Source organism: Phodopus roborovskii, unplaced genomic scaffold, assembly GCF_943737965.1.
Source record: "Phodopus roborovskii unplaced genomic scaffold, PHOROB, whole genome shotgun sequence".
NCBI classification, from domain to species: domain Eukaryota; kingdom Metazoa; phylum Chordata; class Mammalia; order Rodentia; family Cricetidae; genus Phodopus; species Phodopus roborovskii.
Window position 1 is genome coordinate 74,088,328 of NW_026126418.1, and position 19,476 is coordinate 74,107,803.

Sequence of the window (19,476 nt, forward strand, 5' to 3'; positions counted from 1 at the left end):
CCATTCTTCATCTTGATGAATGATGGTACAGCAACAGTGAAGACAGAATGTCTATGTTCCCAAAGATGATTAGAGCCTCAAGTGGGGTGCTGAGAGAGGGCCAGTCTCCAGGCCCCACCCCGGTGAGCTGGATTCCTAGCCAGACCTTTGAGCCACTGCTGCTGCAATGGCTAGGTGCACTGGTCACCATGGTTCCGGATTGTTTTCACGGACCCAGGTGGGGGACACCTGAACAACTGTTCCCACTATCTGTCAAGTGACTGGTGGCTATGGTTCTGCATTGTTTTCACAGACCAAGATGATGCAAGAGCAGGCTTTCAGACAAAGCTGCCGGGGATTAAATGGTACTAGATAGCAAGGGTCAGGGAAACGGTATACAGTAGCAGCCAGTGAGATGGGATGTCTAAGAGATCCTGTGAGGGTAACACTCAGTGGAGAATGAGCAATCATAAGAGGCGGAGACTTGCCTTGATACCAGGTTATATGAGAAAGCACTGTGCAGAGAGTATGTCTAGCAAAGATGGGCAGCTAAGAGTTGACCTCCTCCAGACACTGAGCAAGGCATACACACCCAGGTGCCACCGATGAAGGAAGAACCACAAACCAGAGCAGGGCATGTGCAAGGTGAGTTGAAGGGCCTTTGGGCCTTTCTGAGAAATGCATGTGTTCACAGAGGCACAGAGATTGTACCTGGGGCCCTTAGCTAGAACCAGATGGAGAGTCCTACAGAGCGAAGAGACCCAGAGACAGACCGTTTCATCCACCTGAAAAACAGGACCTTAAAGAGCACTGGCCTGAGAATATGCCCAGCTGACCTTCTACCCAGCGCCAAGGGTGCCTATCAGAGTCAAAGTGCCAGCCCTGCCCCACACATGGCTGTGGGGTCCACAGGTGTTTCCCAGGCCACCTGGGCGCTAAGGAGAGCAGCTGGAGAACGGTAACTTACTTGTAGTTGTCATCTTCCACGAACTTCTGGAGCTCTTCAATGTAGCGTACAGACTTCAGGTACTTCTGCACATGCGGCAGGGTAGTGAGGTGATCTGCGCAAGCGGGGACAAAGCTCAGGCCGGACTCTTCCCAGCCCAGGGAATTCTGACACAGACACTTTAGGCTGGTTCACTGTCCTTGGGGACAGGCCCTGGAGGGTGGTCAGGTTTGGATTCTGCCTTATGGAAAGTGACCTTGAGCATTTGGCTGAGGGAGAGAAGCTAAGGCTGGGGCAAGCTGGGGCCCTGGCCTTGTCTGTGTCTGTGTCTCTATCTAGCACATTTCCAGTGATGGTAGTATACAGCCTCCTTCTGTGTGCCATGAATGCAAGACCATTCCAGCCAGTGCAAAAGTCCAACCCAGATGGTGGGCTCTGAACTGGGTGACAGACAGCAGACAACTGTTCTAGCCTTCACTCTTGTCTTATGTAGGAAAAAGGCTATCCCCACCATACAAAGGACGGATGGCAGCAATATGCAAAGGTCACCTAGAGGTATTAAGGCCAGGTCCTACCCCAGCCTTCGAGGCCTGTGCCATACTGTGTCACGTCTGTCATTCTCCTCAGACATTCACTGTCACTGTACTTCTGAGAAGTGGGGCAGACATGAAAGGAGAGAGTCTCGAAGAGCAGCAGGGGCCTGTGATCTTTAGGTTCCAGAGTCTGATGCTCTGAAGGACATTTCTGTTTCTCTAAGTCCTCAGTGGTGTCACCATCTCTTAAATGAGGACAATGACACCTGATCTCCAAGCTGATGGCAGTTGGCATGAGTCTAGAGCACAGTGAAAAAAATCTGGGTTCTGGAAAATTCTAGCACATGCTGAGGGCCAGGAACTGTGTGTGGCCCTATTTTGCACGCATGAGCAAACCACGTTGAGGAGGTAGTGACTTTTCAGGATGTAGCCTGAGACTTGCTCCCTAGTGTGCCCAGGCTTTTATTTCTTTATCCTGTTGTGAAACTGGCAGCAGAGAAGCCAGTTTACAGCTCTGTTCTCCATTATTCTCCATTCCTATCCTGCTGACTCCCTGCCTGCGCCACTGTTCTTCTCACAAAGGGCTAGGGCACACGACTCACATTTAGGCTCCACACCAAGTTCATAGCCTTGTATGAAATCAGTGTCCTGGTGGATGACCCATTCAGCGTTCTGACTTCTCAGGTATGGAAGTCTGCAGTAAGCCCTGTGTATTCCAGGCACCTTGCATCATGCCTACCACCCTTTACATCTGGAGCCTAGAGAGTTGCCCCATTCCATTCAGGCCCACAGCCTGGCCTCCCTTTGCAAGTCTGGCCAACAAACTACCCTTCTCAGCTTCTTTCTTGCCTCTGCCACCCCAGCGCAGAGCCCCACAGATGGGAGGAACATGGACCCAAATCCACTTGAAGCAGAGTTATCTGGGAGCTTCCCACCAGGCTTTTTATGGATAAATGACCCAGAGCCAGCAAGACCAGAGACATGCACTCACTGAATGTGTAATCTTAGTGGCCAAAATGTGTGCTCCTCATGTGTAACAAAGTGATAATGACATCTAGTTTTCAGAGTCTTTGGAGCTGCATAAAAGGACTAGCCCATGTCTAAAGCTCAAGTTAGTATCACAGGGATCTCTGAGGGGCTAACCTGACTCCTAGAGATTTCTGTGGCCAAAGTGCTGGATCCAGATTTCAAAATATAAGGTTTCACAATTCTAGTGGTTAGGTACTAACCGTAGCTGCAGGAAACTTGCAAATCGGCAATGATCCGGAGGATGTTGTTCATCTGGTTGGATCTTTGTTCGTTTTCCATGATGCTGCCAGAGGCAGGGTATGCAGAATCAATGTAGATCAAGTCTAGAAGGTAGATTCCTAGGATTAAAGAAGACAGGATTATGGTGGGGTGCATCAGGAACCCTACAGTTAAATAGTCCCCTCTGCAAGAAGTTATAAAGAGCAACTTGTGGAAAATGAACATACTATTTGGATTTGAATTCTAATTCTAAATCATCTTTCATGCTCAACTATACATCAAAAATATGAGCAACCACTGAAATGGATGGTGGCACACTCTAGCATGTCTAATTTGCATAGTCATCAACAAGGTTTTGTACCATAATTCAAATGGAAAATAACAGGTGGCTACGCCTAGTCTTCAATGACAAAGTTTAATAACTGTCTAAGCTGCCATACCCAGGAGAACAGCTTTGGTGGCTTTTACTTACTTACATATTAGTCTAACTAGCCCCCACTACCCCGACACCTGCACACATACATACAATTTTGAATTAATGGAGGGACAAAAGGAGTTAAGAACAAGATACTTCTCTGTATTAAAAAAGAAGAAGAAGAAGAAGAACAAAAAACCAATGGTAGACAGAGATGTCTTCTGAGATGTTTAACAAGAAATCAGATGTGATGTAAGAATAAGACTCCAACAGGCCAGTGATGAGCTGGGGTGCCCCAAGACAACCCACCTGGGCAGGAAGGAAGAAAGCAGGGGGCTGGTTCTGTGGGCTGAGCCTCTCCACAGATCTCAGCTGACTATCTAGAGACATGAGAGAAGAGTGGATGGTGTGTCCTTCCAGGAGTCCCCCAGGAGCAATGCCAATACTATGCCCACTATACCTGAGGGACTGGGCAAGAGCAGTGATACAAAGCAGAGCAAGAGACAGAAAAAATGATCATGGCAAAGAGAAACCGACGGATGGGGATGAAAACAAACTTGATGGAGAAGATTCCATGACTCCAAATTTCTATGCATGAAACAAAACCAGGGCTACATAGAGAAACCATGTTTCAAAACACCAAAAAAAAAAAAAAAAAAAAAAAAAAGTTTAAAATAAACTCTTGGGATCAGACTCTCCCAGTTTGAGCCAACACCAGCTACTGAGCTGTGCTGAACTAATCTGACTTCCTGCCTCCTGTGGACCATCGCTCTGCTGCAGGCCTGTTAAGGTCACAAAGGACTCCTCAAGTTCTCAATTCAGGCTTCAGGAAGTTGGCTTCATTGTGCCCAGTCTGTGCAGACAGAGCATCCTGGAGGAAGGGTATGTGAGAAACAAGCTTCTCTCAGTGGGTAGGAGTATTTGCTGTGCAAGCATTCGTTGGGGGGTCTCACAAGTGTCTATGATCACAGTGTGCCCCTCCTGAGAGATGAGAGATGGAGACAGGAGGATCTTCAGAAGCACTAGTCTGCAAGCCTGGCTTACCCAATAGGAAGAGACCTCCTCAAACAAGAAGAGGCAAGAAACAACCCACAAAGGTTGACCTCTGATCTCAACATGAGTGCCACGGTGAAACACATATGCCTGACTCATGCTTTCTCTCTCTCTCTCTCTCTCTCTCTCTCTCTCTCTCTCTCTCTCTCTCTCTCTCTCTCTCTCTCTCTCCACCTTACAATTCGAGACATGTCTCGCTGTGTTTGCTAGACTCCAGGTGGAGTTACACAAACAGCATGCTGACACACCAGGTTTGGTTGGGTTTTGTTGCTGTGCACATAGGTGCTCAGGTTCCAGATTCAGGTCCTCAGGCTTTACCCAAGCAGCACTTCACTCACTGAGCCATAGTCTCTGTGAGCTTGTTTCTCCGTAACTAAAAATACAGTTCTTTTTAGATACTCACAGAACACAACCACTGGTTTACATGGCTGTCAGAAAAGGCTGGTTAGTTCCAAAAACTCAGCATCATGTCAACCTGCATTCTTTGACTTTACTGTGCTCCAGCTAGAAGTAAATTGCAGAAAAAAGAACTCCAGCCAACCACTGGAAGTATAGGAAAAAAAATCTAACATAAGAAACTTCTAGGCTAAAAATAGATCTAAAGTTTAAAAAAAAAAATCTGTCTGCATAGTTTTAACAAAACAGCACTTGTATGAAAAGCAATGATGCCCAAAGCTTTGCACTTGAGTCAGTCCCTTTCAGGCAGGTATCTGACTTCCACCATGCCCACAGCCCAGGATTTCAAGTTTCTTCCCTTACTTGCAAGATTTCTGGGACTGGGGAGATGGATAGAGTGTGCACTGATCTTGCAGAGGACCCAAGTTTGGTTCCCAGCACCTATGATAGGCAGGTCGCAGCGGCCTGTAACTCCGGGTCCAGGGGGATTCGACGCCTATGGTTTCTGTGGGTGCCCGCACATACATAAAAATGCCCCAACATGTACACACATGCGTATAATTTAAAAGAACAAAAATAAGTCTCTGAAAAAAATGTATGATTCCTACACTTAATGACTTTAAACGTAGCAAATCCTAAAGGAATCTTCATAATCAGAAAATGATGTTAGCTTTACAATATTCAAGGTAACTGTATCAAAATGTTGTACTCCAAATCCTGAGCAATGTCAAATATTACAAATAACAAATATAATACTACATAGTTATATTTTACATGTACTGTACATATTTTCATATGTTAGTATATGGTTGTGTTGTAAAGTGATATGTTTGAAAAAACAGCAATGAGAACACTGTATTTCAAAAGTATGGTTCTGGCCAAGTGTCCATCGGAGGAAAACTTCTAGCCTTAAGCGTTTATATTTAACAACCTAAGTGTTGTTACAAACACAGACTCAGTCTGGTGCTTCACATCTGAGTTTTGTGTGGATGGACAATCACTGTGCTAAGCGTCACGTGTCCATTTCCTTTTCTTCTTCTTCTTTTTTTTTTTTTCTTGTTTTTGTTTTGTTTCTTTTTTAGAGAGAGGGTTTCTCTGTGTAGCCCTGGCTGTCCTGGAACTCTGTCTGTAGACCAGGTTGGCCTTGGCCTTGACCTCGGGATCAGCCTGCCTCAGTCTCCTGAGTGCTGGGACTAAAGGCATGTGCCATCACACCAGGCACATACTCATTTTCTTATTTATCCTTCCAAATTCCCACTGGGCAAGGGAGGAAAAGGAAGCTCAGAGAGGATGTGAAATTGGCTTAAGGTCACACAGCTGGTAAATGATGGAGATGGGAGTAGAACCTAGGCTTCCTCCTCCAACTCAAGCTTCCTGCCACCACAGAGGACCTCGGGCGCTGGGTACCATGAGTCATTCGTCTGCTTTTAAAATAGCTTCGCATTGTTCCGGGAAACCATTAAATCACAGAAGCATCTGTTGGTGCTGCTCATAGGGGGCCATGTTCATTTCCTTTCTTCCTGATGGTAGTTTTCCAAATTTTAATAATTAGTAATCATTTTCCTTGAATAGACATTCTAAGTGTGGTGGGTTTGAATTCACACATTTATTCATTCTCTTTAACTTCTGTTTTTCCTCTTATTTTTCAAAAAGTGTAACTCAGTCACCTCTCTGAGGACTCCATAATGGCAATCCTGAAAATCCCATTATGGCTGCAACCACAACAAAAAGCATCCCCCAGTACTGTGTGGGGGTGTGGGTCATGGGGCAGGATGGTTGCAAATGCAGTGTGCAGACTCCAGCTTGGCTGACTACTCAGAGGCTGGGCAGCAGCTCAGTCCAGGAGCAGAGAGACCACAGAGCAGGGGTGGGAGGCAGGGTGGCCGAGGCTTCCTAGGGCCTACTGTGAAGCCCTGTCCCTCCCTCCTTTGACCATCCCCTCTGGGGGAAAGAAAGTGAAGAGATGAAGGCTGTATACAATCTCACCACTGCATACTAGGATCCACACCAGCTCTGCCTGGCTGCAGCTCCTTTAATCGTTCTATTGGCCTCCACAACTCACCCAGACACAGCTCTACTTGGAGACTCCCTTGTGTTACACCAAAAGGACAGTATTGCCTGAGCCTCATTCCTGAGCAGTGCTCCATAAACCAAGGCCAGAAGAGTTGAGTATACCCTGGAGCGAGGTGGGGGCTCATTAGGTAGGAAACAGTCAGTCTCTGATTCCCTTCTGTTCCTCAGGCCCTGAGTGGTTAGACTAAGGTCATGGTGGTGAGGACAGGACAGGTGTGACTGGGGAGACCTATAAAGCCAGGACGGAATCTGTATAGTGACACGTGGGCAATCTTGTACTCCCTCAAACACGGCTGCAGAAGCAGTGCATTTCTGTGAACTGTTCATGAGTCCAGGGAAGCCCTTTCTGTGTTGTATTAGCCAATCACAGGAGGTGTTTCTATATACCTAAAACATAAACCAGATGCTTGCTCGTGTCCCTTGACTCCATCAGACCTCAAGGCTGTGGTGACTGTGAGAATGAAGGTATGTTTATATGACACAGCCCATGTCCTCGGGAGATGCTTCTCATCACTCTTGCCTTGTAGCTGATACTCAAGAGACAATCACCAGAGGAGCGGAGGCTGCAGCTATAGATCAGGTGGTACAGGGTTTGCCTAAAATGCATGAAGCTCTAAGCTTGATCCCCAAGACCACATGAAGTGGACATGGTAGCACACACCTGTAATCCCATCACTCTGAAGGTAGAGGCATGAGGATCAGATCATAGTCGTCCTTAGCTACTCTGTGAGTGTGAGTTAAGATCAGCCTGTCAAAGGAAGGAGGGAAGGAGGGAGGGAGGGAGGGAGGAACGAAAGACAATGACTGGGGTTCGCTAAGCACTTACTATATCCCTGGTCCAAAAATGAGAGATGTGGCCAGATTGTTGCTGTAAGGACAAAGCTTCTACCAGCAAACCACCCTCCCTCTTCTATAGGCAAAGGAACAGAGGCCAGAAGAGGCCACATTGCTTTCCTGAGGCCACACAGTGGGATGTGGCCAGGCAGGGTTCACATACAGCTATGTGACAGCCATGTTAGTCTCTGTGTCACTGTGGCCAGAAGCCTGGGGCGCCTGGAAGCCAATGGGGCACTATGGGAATATATCACAGCTAAACCAGTGGAGGGGGGCACCCAGGCTATGGCTCTCTTCTCCTTATTTCTACTTTGGGGTTAACATTCTCCAGGCTGTGGCTACTCCCTCCTGTTATCCGTATCAGGCTTGCCTGGGCACATTTGTCTCAGGTCTGGACATCAGCAGCCCACCCAGACTTGGGGGTCCTGCCAACTCTACCACACAGCCCCACTAGGAGTAGCAGTGGGATGAACATGGGAGGGATGGTCTGGCTGCAACTGCCATAACCATGGATGGTAGGCACCCAGACAGACACCAGCCGCATGGGACCACCCTGCAGCTGGACTAGTGCTGGGAGCCCATCTGGATTGGGATAGTACAGCTCCTGTTCCTATTCAGACAGTGACTGCAGCAGATGACACTGCTGTTGGCCCACTACTACACACAGTAATTGGACCAGCCACTGGCTTTGGCTGTAGTGGGGATGAGTGGTGCCAAGGGACTGGGCTAGACTGTGAGGCACTGACACGGAGAGGGGGAACTTAGACAGGAATAGCCACAGTCTACTGTGCAGGGAGGGGGTGCTGCTGGCCTCAGGACCCCTTCACAACACCTTGGGGCAGAGACACTGTGCATGTTAGGAAACCAAGATTTAAGAAGAAAAAGGAGTGGGCCAAGTTAACACAGCTCAAGAGTAGATCAGGGTGGGAATTCAGGCCCATCTTGACAGCAATGCTAGGGGCAGACTGGGAGGTGGGCTAGCAAAAGGAAGAGAGTTCCAGCTTAGGATGGGGTACAGAATGCAGCTATAGCCTGTCATCTGAGGGCACTGTGGCCAACCAGCACTGTCCCACCACCATGCCCACCCACAGACCAGCTCTCCTTTGAGGCATATGGTTCCCCTGGCCTTGATTCTGCCCTGTGCCACCTTTGTACCATGCCACCTAGGTACCCCCAACAAAGGAGATGCTTTCCAAGAGGACCCCAGCCTGCTGGTGTGCAGAACCTTCTGCAAGCGGGGGAGCTGGGCCCAGGCCCACAGCTGGCCCGGCTCCCCACAAGCCCAGGGACGACTCACTGCACCCTTGTTCTTGCACCCCTGCCTTGTCTCCCTTCCAGCCTGAGTCTGGTTTTGGTTTTTCTCACATGGCTATCTTTTCAATATGGAAAATTCTGCTGTGTCGAGGGGAAAAGGCCCCTGCCCGGCAGGAGAACATGCCACTTTTCCATTTTACCGCTTTCTATTTTCTCTTTTTCGGAATCTGAGATGAAAGACTTTTTTTTCCATGCTCTTTTTGCTCTGCCTGAAAAGATGACTTTCAGAATTCAGGAATGAGGACTTGGCACCAGAGCTACGCTTGTGTGGTTCCACCCCATAAACCGTCCTGCTAAGTTCCAAATGAAATAACAGCGTGCCTGCTCATTAGACTTTGCCTGGTTTGGTTTGGTGTGTTAAGACATCACCAAGCAGACCCACTGTCTGTGGGCAGCCCTGGCTCCCTGGGAAGACGGATATGATTGTATTAATTAATACCTGCCAATTAACATCCATCATGCAGAGAGGGAACTTCAGAATGAATTCTCATTTAAAGAGTAAGCCTTATGGGAAGTTTGTGGCCTCTGACTACCAGGGAGACAAATGTTTCCCAGGCCTTCAGCAAGGGGCTTGGACTGGCAGTCACGTGTTAGGTTGGGGAGAAGCCATCGTTTCCGGTCCAGCACATGGCCTCATTAGTGTCTTTCTGTTTTGTGATTCATGAACCCAAAGGCACATGAGCAAAGTCCTGTAGCCTGGACAGAACCCTGAGGGCCAGGGGATTCAAACCCCTCTAGACTCCCCTAGGACAAAGGAGGACACAGCCTCAGGCTCCTCACCACCTGCGTAGAACCTGAAGGTCCGCTAGGGGTGTGAGGAGGGCCTTGAGGCACAGCACGTGCTGGGACTCAGATGGGCAGTCAGAAGGCGAGGGGTGGGCGTGCATCTGTTTACTGTTATTGGGCTTGCTTTGCACTGGACACTGTGCTGTGTAAACTGTCTCACTTGATCCTTCAATAACTTTATTGGCAGAAGAAAAGAAGCTGACACGTTGGTCTGCCCAACACCCTACTCTCCCCACTCTTTTGAAAACAGCCCCAAATTTCCTTTGAGAGAAATCATACCTCCCACACCCAGAACCCATGTGGTCGGTGGGTCTGGAGCAATTCCATTCCTTCCTCTGCCCTGGGGGTGAAAACAAATTTTATAAAATAACTACACTGAAGAGAGGGGGGAAAAACAAAACAAACAAAATTCACCTAATTGCTCAGAGAACAAGTAAAATCACAAATTGTCCACCTGTGATGCAAAGTCATGTAACTGAGAAAGGAAATGTAGCTGCAAATATTTACATTAACACTCTAGATAAAAAGGGAACAACAGACACAGAAAAATAGAACAAAAGGAGCAAAACCAAGCACACAAACACAGAAATAATAACTTTAAATTTTCAAATTACACTTATTTCTGCATGAGTGTGTGCGCGCACGCACTATAACGCACACGTGGGAGTCAGAAGACAGCTTGTTTGTACAAGCAGGCAGGCTCTCACCTCCCACCACGTGGGGTCTGAAGATGGAACTCAGGTGGTCAGCCCTGGCAGCAAGTGACTCTCCTCACTGAGCCATCTTGTTGGTCCATGATTTTTTTTAAAATCAGAGGTGATAAATAAAGGTGAAGTTTAATCTTGAAAACAAAACAAAACAAAGGCTTGGCAGTGGTGGTGTACACTTTTAATCCCAGCACTCAGGAGGCAGAGTCAGATGGATCTCTTAAATTCAAGCCCAGCCTGGTCTACAGAGTGAATCCCAGTACAGCCAGGGCTACATAGACCCTGTCTCAAAAAACAACAAAACAAAACAAACAAAAACAAAGACAAACAAAACAAAAAAGAAAGAAGTCAAACAGACTGGTATATAATTAGAAATGAGAGGAAATATGATTCCAAGTGTGGTAGAGAAGTTAAAATAGTTGCATTTTTAAAAAATGTTTTCTAAATACCCATGCCTCTACTCAGAGGCTACTCAGAGGTTGGAGAAGCTCCTTTTGGCAGTGAGCAGGCATCACCGAGAGATGGAGAACATCAAAGTACTGAAAATAAGACACTGGGTGCTCAGCCCTAGGTAAGACTTCCATATCAATCCCCTGGGCCACTTCCACCCTGCAGCAGCATCAAGGCCCGGGGCACACCATGAAAGAGTTAGAGGGCAGAGGAGTGCTGTGATATGCTGTCTTCTGGACACAAGCAGCTGTGGTACATGAACTCGGCAGCAGCTGAAGTTACCCACACAAGATCAAGCCAGCCAAAATCCTGACACAGACATGATTTTGTGCTCCATGCCACACTGAGGAGCAGTGGGCAGTTGTTGCGGAGTGAGAATCACTCTATACTGAGGATTCAGGCACTGGTAGGTTTCCCATGCTCCAATGGATGACCTACCCCATGTACATAATATGTGCAGCACTACATGGACTCAGTGGGCTAGAAAAAGGAAAACGGCATGAAGTGGAAGGGGTTGTGCTGAGGGGAGTGGGGGGAGGAGCTGAAGGCAGGAAATGGGGGTAGATGTAATCAGATTTCATTGTATATATGTGTGAAATAATCAAAAATAAGGAAAAGATTAAAAGGTAGATGAAATGAAAGCTTAATAGAAAAAGCTGTCATTGTGTCAAGGAGAGACAATAAACTTTCCAATAACCAAAAAAGAGGAAAATATTAACATTGAGAAACTTGCTATAATTGAGAAGTATGATATCAACCTGTTTTATGAAACTCATGCATGGAAACTCAAGGGGAAACTGGACACTGTTTGAACAGTTTCAGGGCACGAAGAAAGCCAGAGCTATTTGCAGTTCTCTTTTAGGACTAGTGTGTCTCTGTAGGTGGCACCGGAAGAATGTAACGAGGTGGGATGACAACACCCCCCCCACACACACACACAGAGCCACAGACCATGTAATAGAAACCCCAACACCAGGCACGGGAAGACCTATTTTGAGTTGTTGGTCAGGGTTGTTCAAGAGACTCCCAAAATATTATAGGGAGCCGCTGTTGCCGTTGGTAGCCCCTCAGAGGTGGAAGGTAAGTCCCTATTACTGAGAACACCATATACTTTGGACACAGGGCCCAGAAGCCCCTGAGCTGGATCTGACTTCAAAGTCTTCCTCCCTGAGGACTAGATTCCTGGCACCAGAAGGTGTCATGCAAGCTTCTGAAGCAGGGAAGCCACCAACAATCCTACCCAACTATGACACTCAAGAACCACAATGGTCAGCATGGCATGATAACCATAAGGGTGCAATAGTGAACACATATGTTGGAGGGTAACCAGAAGCTCTCTAGTTGGACTTTAGGCCAGCTAAACAAGAGGGAAATCATGCCTGGTGCTGGAAACCTAGGCAACTTCCCTAGGGCTAGTGGAGTCATGGCTCTTGTAGGAGAATCTACGATCATCACTTTGCTAAACCAGCATAACTCCTAACTACATTCTAAATATTTATCCTTATACCCCCAGATTGGTGTAGTTCTCCCTCTTCATCAAGGAAACTTCTCTTTGCAACATATAGAGATCATCATAGAGAGCCACAACCAATCAAACACAGAGCTGTAGAGCATAGTTCCAACAGATATACCTCCTACATCTAAGGCTTAGGGATCACTAAGTAAGAGGGGGCAGAAAGATTGTAAGAGCCAGAGGATTATGGGGTTTGAAGTCTTATCAACATGACTGTCTGAACACGAACAGCACCAGTAAACATGTTAACATGGAATGAGGAAAGGCCCATGAAGCCTCAAACCTAGACAAAGAACTACAAAGTAGGGGTTGCTGAGAGTGGGAGAAATAGTCTCCCAAAGGGCAGAGCACGCCAACTGGTTATCCAATACCAAGTGGTCAGCACCAAAATATACACATACAAGTAACATTATATGAACCAAGCAGGGGTTGTATTTATATATTTACACATATATGCATGCATACTAATAAATAAATTTGTGTTGATACATAAATACAACCTCTTCTCTGTTCATACGTTACTTGTATATGTATGGTGTATGTGTGTGCGCGCACGCATGTAACAATAATTAAGGAAAAAGAGGCCATGAATTTGAGAGGGAAAAGGTAGGTACATGATAGTGGTCGGAGGGAGGAAATGGAAGGGGAAAATGATATTATAGTATATAAAAAAAAAAAAAAAAACCTTTAAGAAAAAGAGGGGCTGCCATGAAAGCAAAGAAAGCAGATAAAAACGAGGTATGGTATGGCAATGCACATCTATAATCCCAGCAATGGGGAGGCAGAGGCAGACATAGCCTTCAGCTCCCTGGCCGGCCAGCCTAGCTGCATCTGCATGTTTCTCAACACTCAGAGAGAGACCTTGTCTCAAAGACAGGTGGTCAGACAGCCATGAAGCAGATGTTTAAGGAGGGCCACTCGCTGAAACACAGATTTGTGGTATCTGCAAAGATCAGAGTGAAGTACCCTGACTGAGTTCTGGTGAATCGTGGAAAAAGTCTCAGGCTCTCAGATTGTTGGCATTGACAAAAGAAAGTACCTGACATCACTGTGGTTCAGTTCATGTGGGTCATCAGGAAAAGGACCCAGCCTCCTTCTGAGAAGGCAATCTATCTTCCTGTTTGTGGACAAGACAGTCCCACAAGTCCAGCCTAACTGTGGGACAGCTTTACGAGAAGGAAAAAGATGAAGATGGACTCTTGTATGTGGCCTACAGTTGAGAGAACACTTGGCTCCTGAGGACCATTGCTGGGCTAGGTGCACCATTCCTGCTTGTGTATCTTGTAAATAACTGGCTGTTTTCAGTTACGCTACCAGAGCCTCACATAGACACCTACTAGTGCATTTGTAACTGGATTTATTTCTTAATATACTGGAAGGGTTTATTTCTTTAGATTAGTAAATTATCATACAGATTTTATTTTCAGTTTTCTTTTTGTGCACTGTCCTCATGGCTATATGTCCCAGGGAACCTGTCCTCTGGGAGTTATCATATTTAATGAAGATATTTCCATAATGAAGTGAGGTAGGTGTGGCTTTGACGTGAAATGGAAAGGGTGATGCATTATTCTGGATTATGTTCTAAGTGTTAGATGGCTAAGTATTAAAAGCACCCAAATTAAATTCTTATAGCAGTCAGAACATACTTGCTTTACTAGATTTTGGCAACTGTAAATCATGTTGGATTGAGCTAATCTGTTCTTCTTTCTGAGACTATTAAGGTAAATAATTAACAATAAGACTTCCTCTTCTAAAGGCAAAAAGCAAATAAAATAAAATAAAATATAAAAAAAATGAGGTGGAGAGCAACTGAGGACAACACATAATAATTCAAATATTTTGAAATAAGTTAATAAAATAAACAAAATATAAGAATACCAATAAGCTAGACAATCATTTCATCATGTTATCTAGAGAGATGGTGAAATGATATTGACACCTTTAATACCTATTCCTGATAACTCACTGTAAAGCAGGCTTCTTGAATTTGATGAGATGTATTAGAAAACTAAACAATATCGTTACTGTTGAAATCTGAGTAAGTAAGGGATAAGGGCAGAGTGTCTGCCATATGATAGATAGATACGATAGATAGATGCACAAGTCAATGGGATGAGACAAAACAAACACATATGAAATTACGAGAGGTGCACGTGATGTGATTAGTTTCCATAACAGGTAAATAAGGAGCGACTTAGGATAATCAACGGTAGCATCATCAGCCCTAACAGAGTTAACTTCAGCTAAAACACCAGCACCACTCTTAAATGCCAGCAATCATCATGTGGGAAATATAACGGAAAAACCGAACAGCAAATAATACCTGGAAGCAGACTCAAAACGAAATGAGTAGACTCAGCACAAACTAGACCTGATGGATTAAAAAATAAATAAATAAATAAAGGAAACACAGAGTTGGGTGGGGATGGAGGAGGGAGTGGATATGGGAGTAGTTGGACAAGGGGGTAAATATGATCAAAATACATTAAAGGCAATTCTCAAAGAATGTTAGCATTTGGGAGCTGGAGTTAAGTGGTTAAGTTAAGTGGTTAAGAGCACTGGCTGCTCTTCCTAGAGGACCTGGGTCCAATTCCCAGCACCCACATGGACACTCAAAACTGTCTGTAATTCCAATTACAGATGATCTGGAACCTTCACAGACATACATGCAGGCAAAAAGTAAATACATCTTAAAAATAATGAAAGTATTTTATAAAGACTCTCAAGTACATGAAATCAGATGTAAGTAAGTGATGAACTGAATAATATTGCTTAGATGAGAAGGCTCAGCTTTATCGGGTCAATAACTGTCCTGTCAATGTCCAACTGTCATGATTCTTAAGTTCCTCTCAGGTTAGAACGGAGCAGTTTTAAAAGAAGAATGAGGGGGAGGGAGTGTCCTAGTTAATATGCACACTGTGAAAATCTGAAATGCACCCTAAAGCTCACCTGGAACAAGCATGTTTTGACAAATGATTTTTGAGCATCCTTGGCTCTTGGTTGAAGGCTTGATCATCAGGGTTAGGATGGAGAACCACAGCCATTCTTCATCTCCTTCCCCGTCACCTGCAACTGGCCTATCCAAGACTAGCCCAGTCAACACTCTGTGATCTTTCTCACTCTCCTGATGACTTTCTACCATAAACAGAGACAGATGGACACCATGGGCTGCCTCTTCAGTCTCTCTCCCCTCAGTTAAGGATGCCCCAGATAAGACTACTGGTCCACAGACCTCCTCTCCCTTCTGTCTGGCCCTGGGCTCTTGGGCCATACTGCTCCTTCTTTTGTCATGAGCAGTGAGCATGGCCATGGATACCATGCTCACAGGTCAAGCTATGTGCTACCTGGCTCTACATTCTCAAGCCCACCATCAAGGTGCACAGAGTGGGGCTCAGAGAATCGGGTCCAACTGGAGCCAAAGTTGAGGTTTTATTTGCACACAGACAACTCTTCAATCCGACCCTTAACTTGTACTGCTTGGTGAAAGAGAATTATATCTGCCACTGCCAGGCCCAGTCATCCTGCTGGGGGCAGCGTTGGCCCTGTCACCTCCAAGCTAACTATCCTCATTTCTCTGAGTGCTATAAAGAGCATCCAGAGGTGCAAACGTCATCAAAAGGAAATGGAAGACGACTCCCAAAGTGAAAGCCTAGGAAACCTGCGTCTACACTGGGTAGAATGGAGGCTGCCACGTGCCAAGGAAAACACTCCCAAGCTTGTCTTTCCAGTGCTGGCTCTGAGATGTGCTACTGTGCACAGAAAGGCTCCCCAAACGTCCGAGGCCATCAGGATCCCAGCCAGAGAGTGAGCTCAGAGACGGCTGTTTTAGTAGCCCAAGTATTTTCCATTTCCCCTAATACACTCACAGATCTGTGGCCACTCAGTGCCTAGTCTTTAAGTACACCAAAAAATAACAAAGCTGACAGCTTTATTCCTGACACAATGGAGACTGTAACCAACCCCACGTTCTGGGCCTCCATCATCAATTTCCCTGCATTCTCTGAGAAATGAGCAGCAGAGTTTTGGAGAGCTAGCTAGATGCAAGCTGAACTCTACTTTCTTAAAGTGAATTCTCTTCTGATCTCGCAGCAAGAAAGTCCCCAGGCCTCCTTCGGAACCTCTGCTTACCACTCACTTTCGCATTTGTAATTGTCAGGCTTGGGGCTTTGAGTCCCCCATTTTTCTTCACAGTGAAAGGATATATGCAAGTTATTACCAGGAAGTTCGAGGAAAGACACTTTTAGTACCTGAGGTTCAGTTCAGCAGGGCCACCTCTGTGAGCTCAACCCTTCTCCAAGGCTATGTGGATAAGAAGGTGCTACTCAATCAGATCTGCTGCTGGCTCAGGCCTGGCCTTGCTTCCCAGCCTACTCCTATGGGCAGGGTCTGCAACCCAACTAGCAGAGGGCACTGGAAGGCAACCAGTGTCCTGCCTGGTCTGCCACTGGGCCACGACTGGCTAGGTCAGGCTGCATACTGGAAGGCCCAACCACACCTGTACTACTTTTGCATTAGAACTCAGTTCCCTCGTACGGTGGACCCAAGACACTTGCATGCCTGGGCCCTGGACCCCTGGTCACCTCCCTGAATCCCGTCTTATTTCTCTGTCCATTTGTCCAGTACCAATTTTACCACATTCTGCCTCCTCCTCCTCCTCACAGTATACCGCTGTCCCAGTAGGATTTGGTGTCAACACTGCCATCATTAGGATGCCCTTGCTAAGCCATCAGAGGATGTTTAGTGGTGAGGACAGTGACCATGGTGGTAGGGAAGCATGGCTGCTGGCAAGCTGGAAAAGGCCAAGAGCCTAAGGGCAAGTGACAGCTCACTATGGAGAGGGGAAGCCGCAAGGACACAGCTATTTTGGTGATGTCCACTGTCACTGGGCAAAGGTACTGGTGCTATAGAAATTGACAGAGTTCCCCCCTCAGCCCCACATCCCAGACGCAGGGGCAGAGCATCAGATAAGGCATGGTCCCTGATCCCAACAGCCTGATGAAGAGAAGCATTTGGAACATAAAACAAGGAAAATTAAATATTCTAATATCCTGAGGAGACAGAAAATGGGTTAGTTGACATAGTGGCATTTGTTAAAGTATCCTCCTTCCCTGCCTCTGCACCTCCTCAACTCCAGAGATGTTAGGTGGCCTGCTTCAGGTCACTGGCCACATGGGATTTCAGTGCAGGAACCTGGCCGCCGCAGTTACGTCTGATGCTCAAGAGTTCCACACGCACGCTGGAGGGAAGCCTTAGCATCATAACTTATATTGGTGCAGTTGCTGCCTGTAGCTCTCACAGGCTTCCACACAGACTCAGGAAGATGATACATAAGAAAGGGGCTGCCAGAGTATCTGGACTGAGTGGACACTAGGTAAAGCTACTTGGGAAAATAACAACTACAGCAGGGGATGGAGATGTTGTAGTTAACACCTCGCAGAGCCTTCCCCCAGGTTGTCACTAAAATTCCTGCAGGAGCAGGGGAGGTACTACTGCTAGAGTCTACAAATAAGCTCAACACACGTTAGGGCAGATGTACAGGACAGAGACTGAGCAACTCTGGACCTTGCCTCTCTTTAAAGGGGGATCATTCGGGCTTGTCCCTATTCTCAGGATTGGAGGTTAGGAATGCTTGGGCCAGTGACAGTAGGTGGCCCAACAGGAGCTGCCCTGGGCTTACAGAATGCTTTGTGCTGCCTCTTCTCAGATGCATTTTCAGCTGCTACTGGCAGGAGAGGATGGGAGTGTGCCCAGAGGGAAACCCAAATGCCTATCTGCTGATAAACCTCAAACCCAATGGATTTCACCACATCCAAGGATACATTCCATGGGAAGAAAACCCAACAAAGACACATGGAAAAATCTCAGTAAGTCATGGGCTGCAGTGATGCAAGGCCAGAGAAGCAGTGTGCATCCCTCCCACAGACAGTTTGGTCCCAAGCCTGGGACAGAGTGTTAGAGCTATGGCACAAGAAGACAAGGCTTCTGAAATAGGTAACTGGCAAAGATGAAACTGTAAGGCTGTAAAACGGTAAGAGAACTAAAGAAAAGTTAAGACAGACTTAAGAATTGAGGCAAGGAACACACATGAATTGCAAAACCAAACAACAACAACAAAACAAACATTAGAGGCAACAGGAGCCAAGTGGGTGCTGTGGGAACCTGCATGCTGGGTGTGGAAGGTCAACTTGGCAAGTCATTCCAGGTCCAGCAGAAGGGTAAGAGAAGAGACCTGTATGAGGAAATGGGGGCCTGTGATCAGACAGCTGAGCAAGGCATAGCCTGTGCCCCTGGAAGAACTCAGTCAGCTCCAGGAAGGAACCCTGTCCCTGGACACATCCTGGCTAAACGTCTGAATTAAAATAAAATCAAACACAAATAAACAAGTCCAGAGAAAAGGGAAAACCCAAAAACCCATGAAGGTGACTCCTGGCCTTCCGAGTAAGTTTTGGGGCTCTCTTTGATCTGCCCCAACTGAACCTCATATTCCACCAGATCGGCTAGGGTATGAAATATTCCATCCTGGTCCTTCCAGCTGCTTCCTGTGTGAGCAGAAAGCAGGAAGGACAGTTTATTTATTTACAAAAATGTTAGTGCTTGTCCAGTGATGTGCCAATTGCTTTAATTCTTTGGCTTATCTGTGCTTGTGTGTGTGTGTGTGTGTGTGTGTGTGTGTGTGTGTGTGTGTGTGTGTGTGTGTGTGGTTTGAGGCAGTGTTGTAGATAGTGACCTTGAACTCCTAGCACTTCTGTCTTCACATTCCCAAGGCCTGGGATTACATCCCTGTGCTACCATACCCAGTTCTTTTTTTTTTTTTTTTTTTTTTTTTTTTTTTTTAAAGAAGAGAATGCTTTTCCTTACTAATTGTGGTGCTTAGGTATAAAGACCCGAAGAAATGCTGTATGATTTCTGGTAACATAAAATGTGGTCAATGCTCATTTTTTCCATATAAATTCATGGAAGTGTTTTGCCATTGCAGACCAAGGCAGATGATGTCAGCTTCTAAAGTCCCCATTAGTGGATCACAGCTGAGGACCACTGCCTTGTCAGAGGTCTGTGAAGGCTGGAGGGCTGCCCACACCATTGGCTCATAAAGCAAGCATGTGATCCGGGTGCTAATAGTAGGCTTTGAGGATAAGTGTAACTGTCATACAACAAGGTAGGCCATTTCTGTGAAGGTCAGGTTCTGGAGGGGCAACAGTGCTTTGAGCCTATGTCATACATGTACAGCA

At 46.3% G+C, this 19,476-nt stretch overlaps 1 protein-coding gene across 4 annotated transcripts in view; it reads right to left on the bottom strand.

Moving 5' to 3' along the window:
* Ralgps1 (Ral GEF with PH domain and SH3 binding motif 1) overlaps positions 1-19,476 on the bottom strand; it is a 231,887-nt gene that overhangs the window by 32,967 nt on the left and 179,444 nt on the right. For all 4 annotated transcript variants that reach the window (XM_051185235.1, XM_051185234.1, XM_051185233.1 and 1 more), the window contains exons 9-10: positions 2,688-2,825; positions 947-1,040 (exon numbers count right to left, since the gene is read on the bottom strand). In XM_051185235.1, the coding sequence (XP_051041192.1) occupies positions 947-1,040; positions 2,688-2,825 (232 nt within the window). The remainder of the gene's footprint in view (positions 1-946; positions 1,041-2,687; positions 2,826-19,476) is intronic.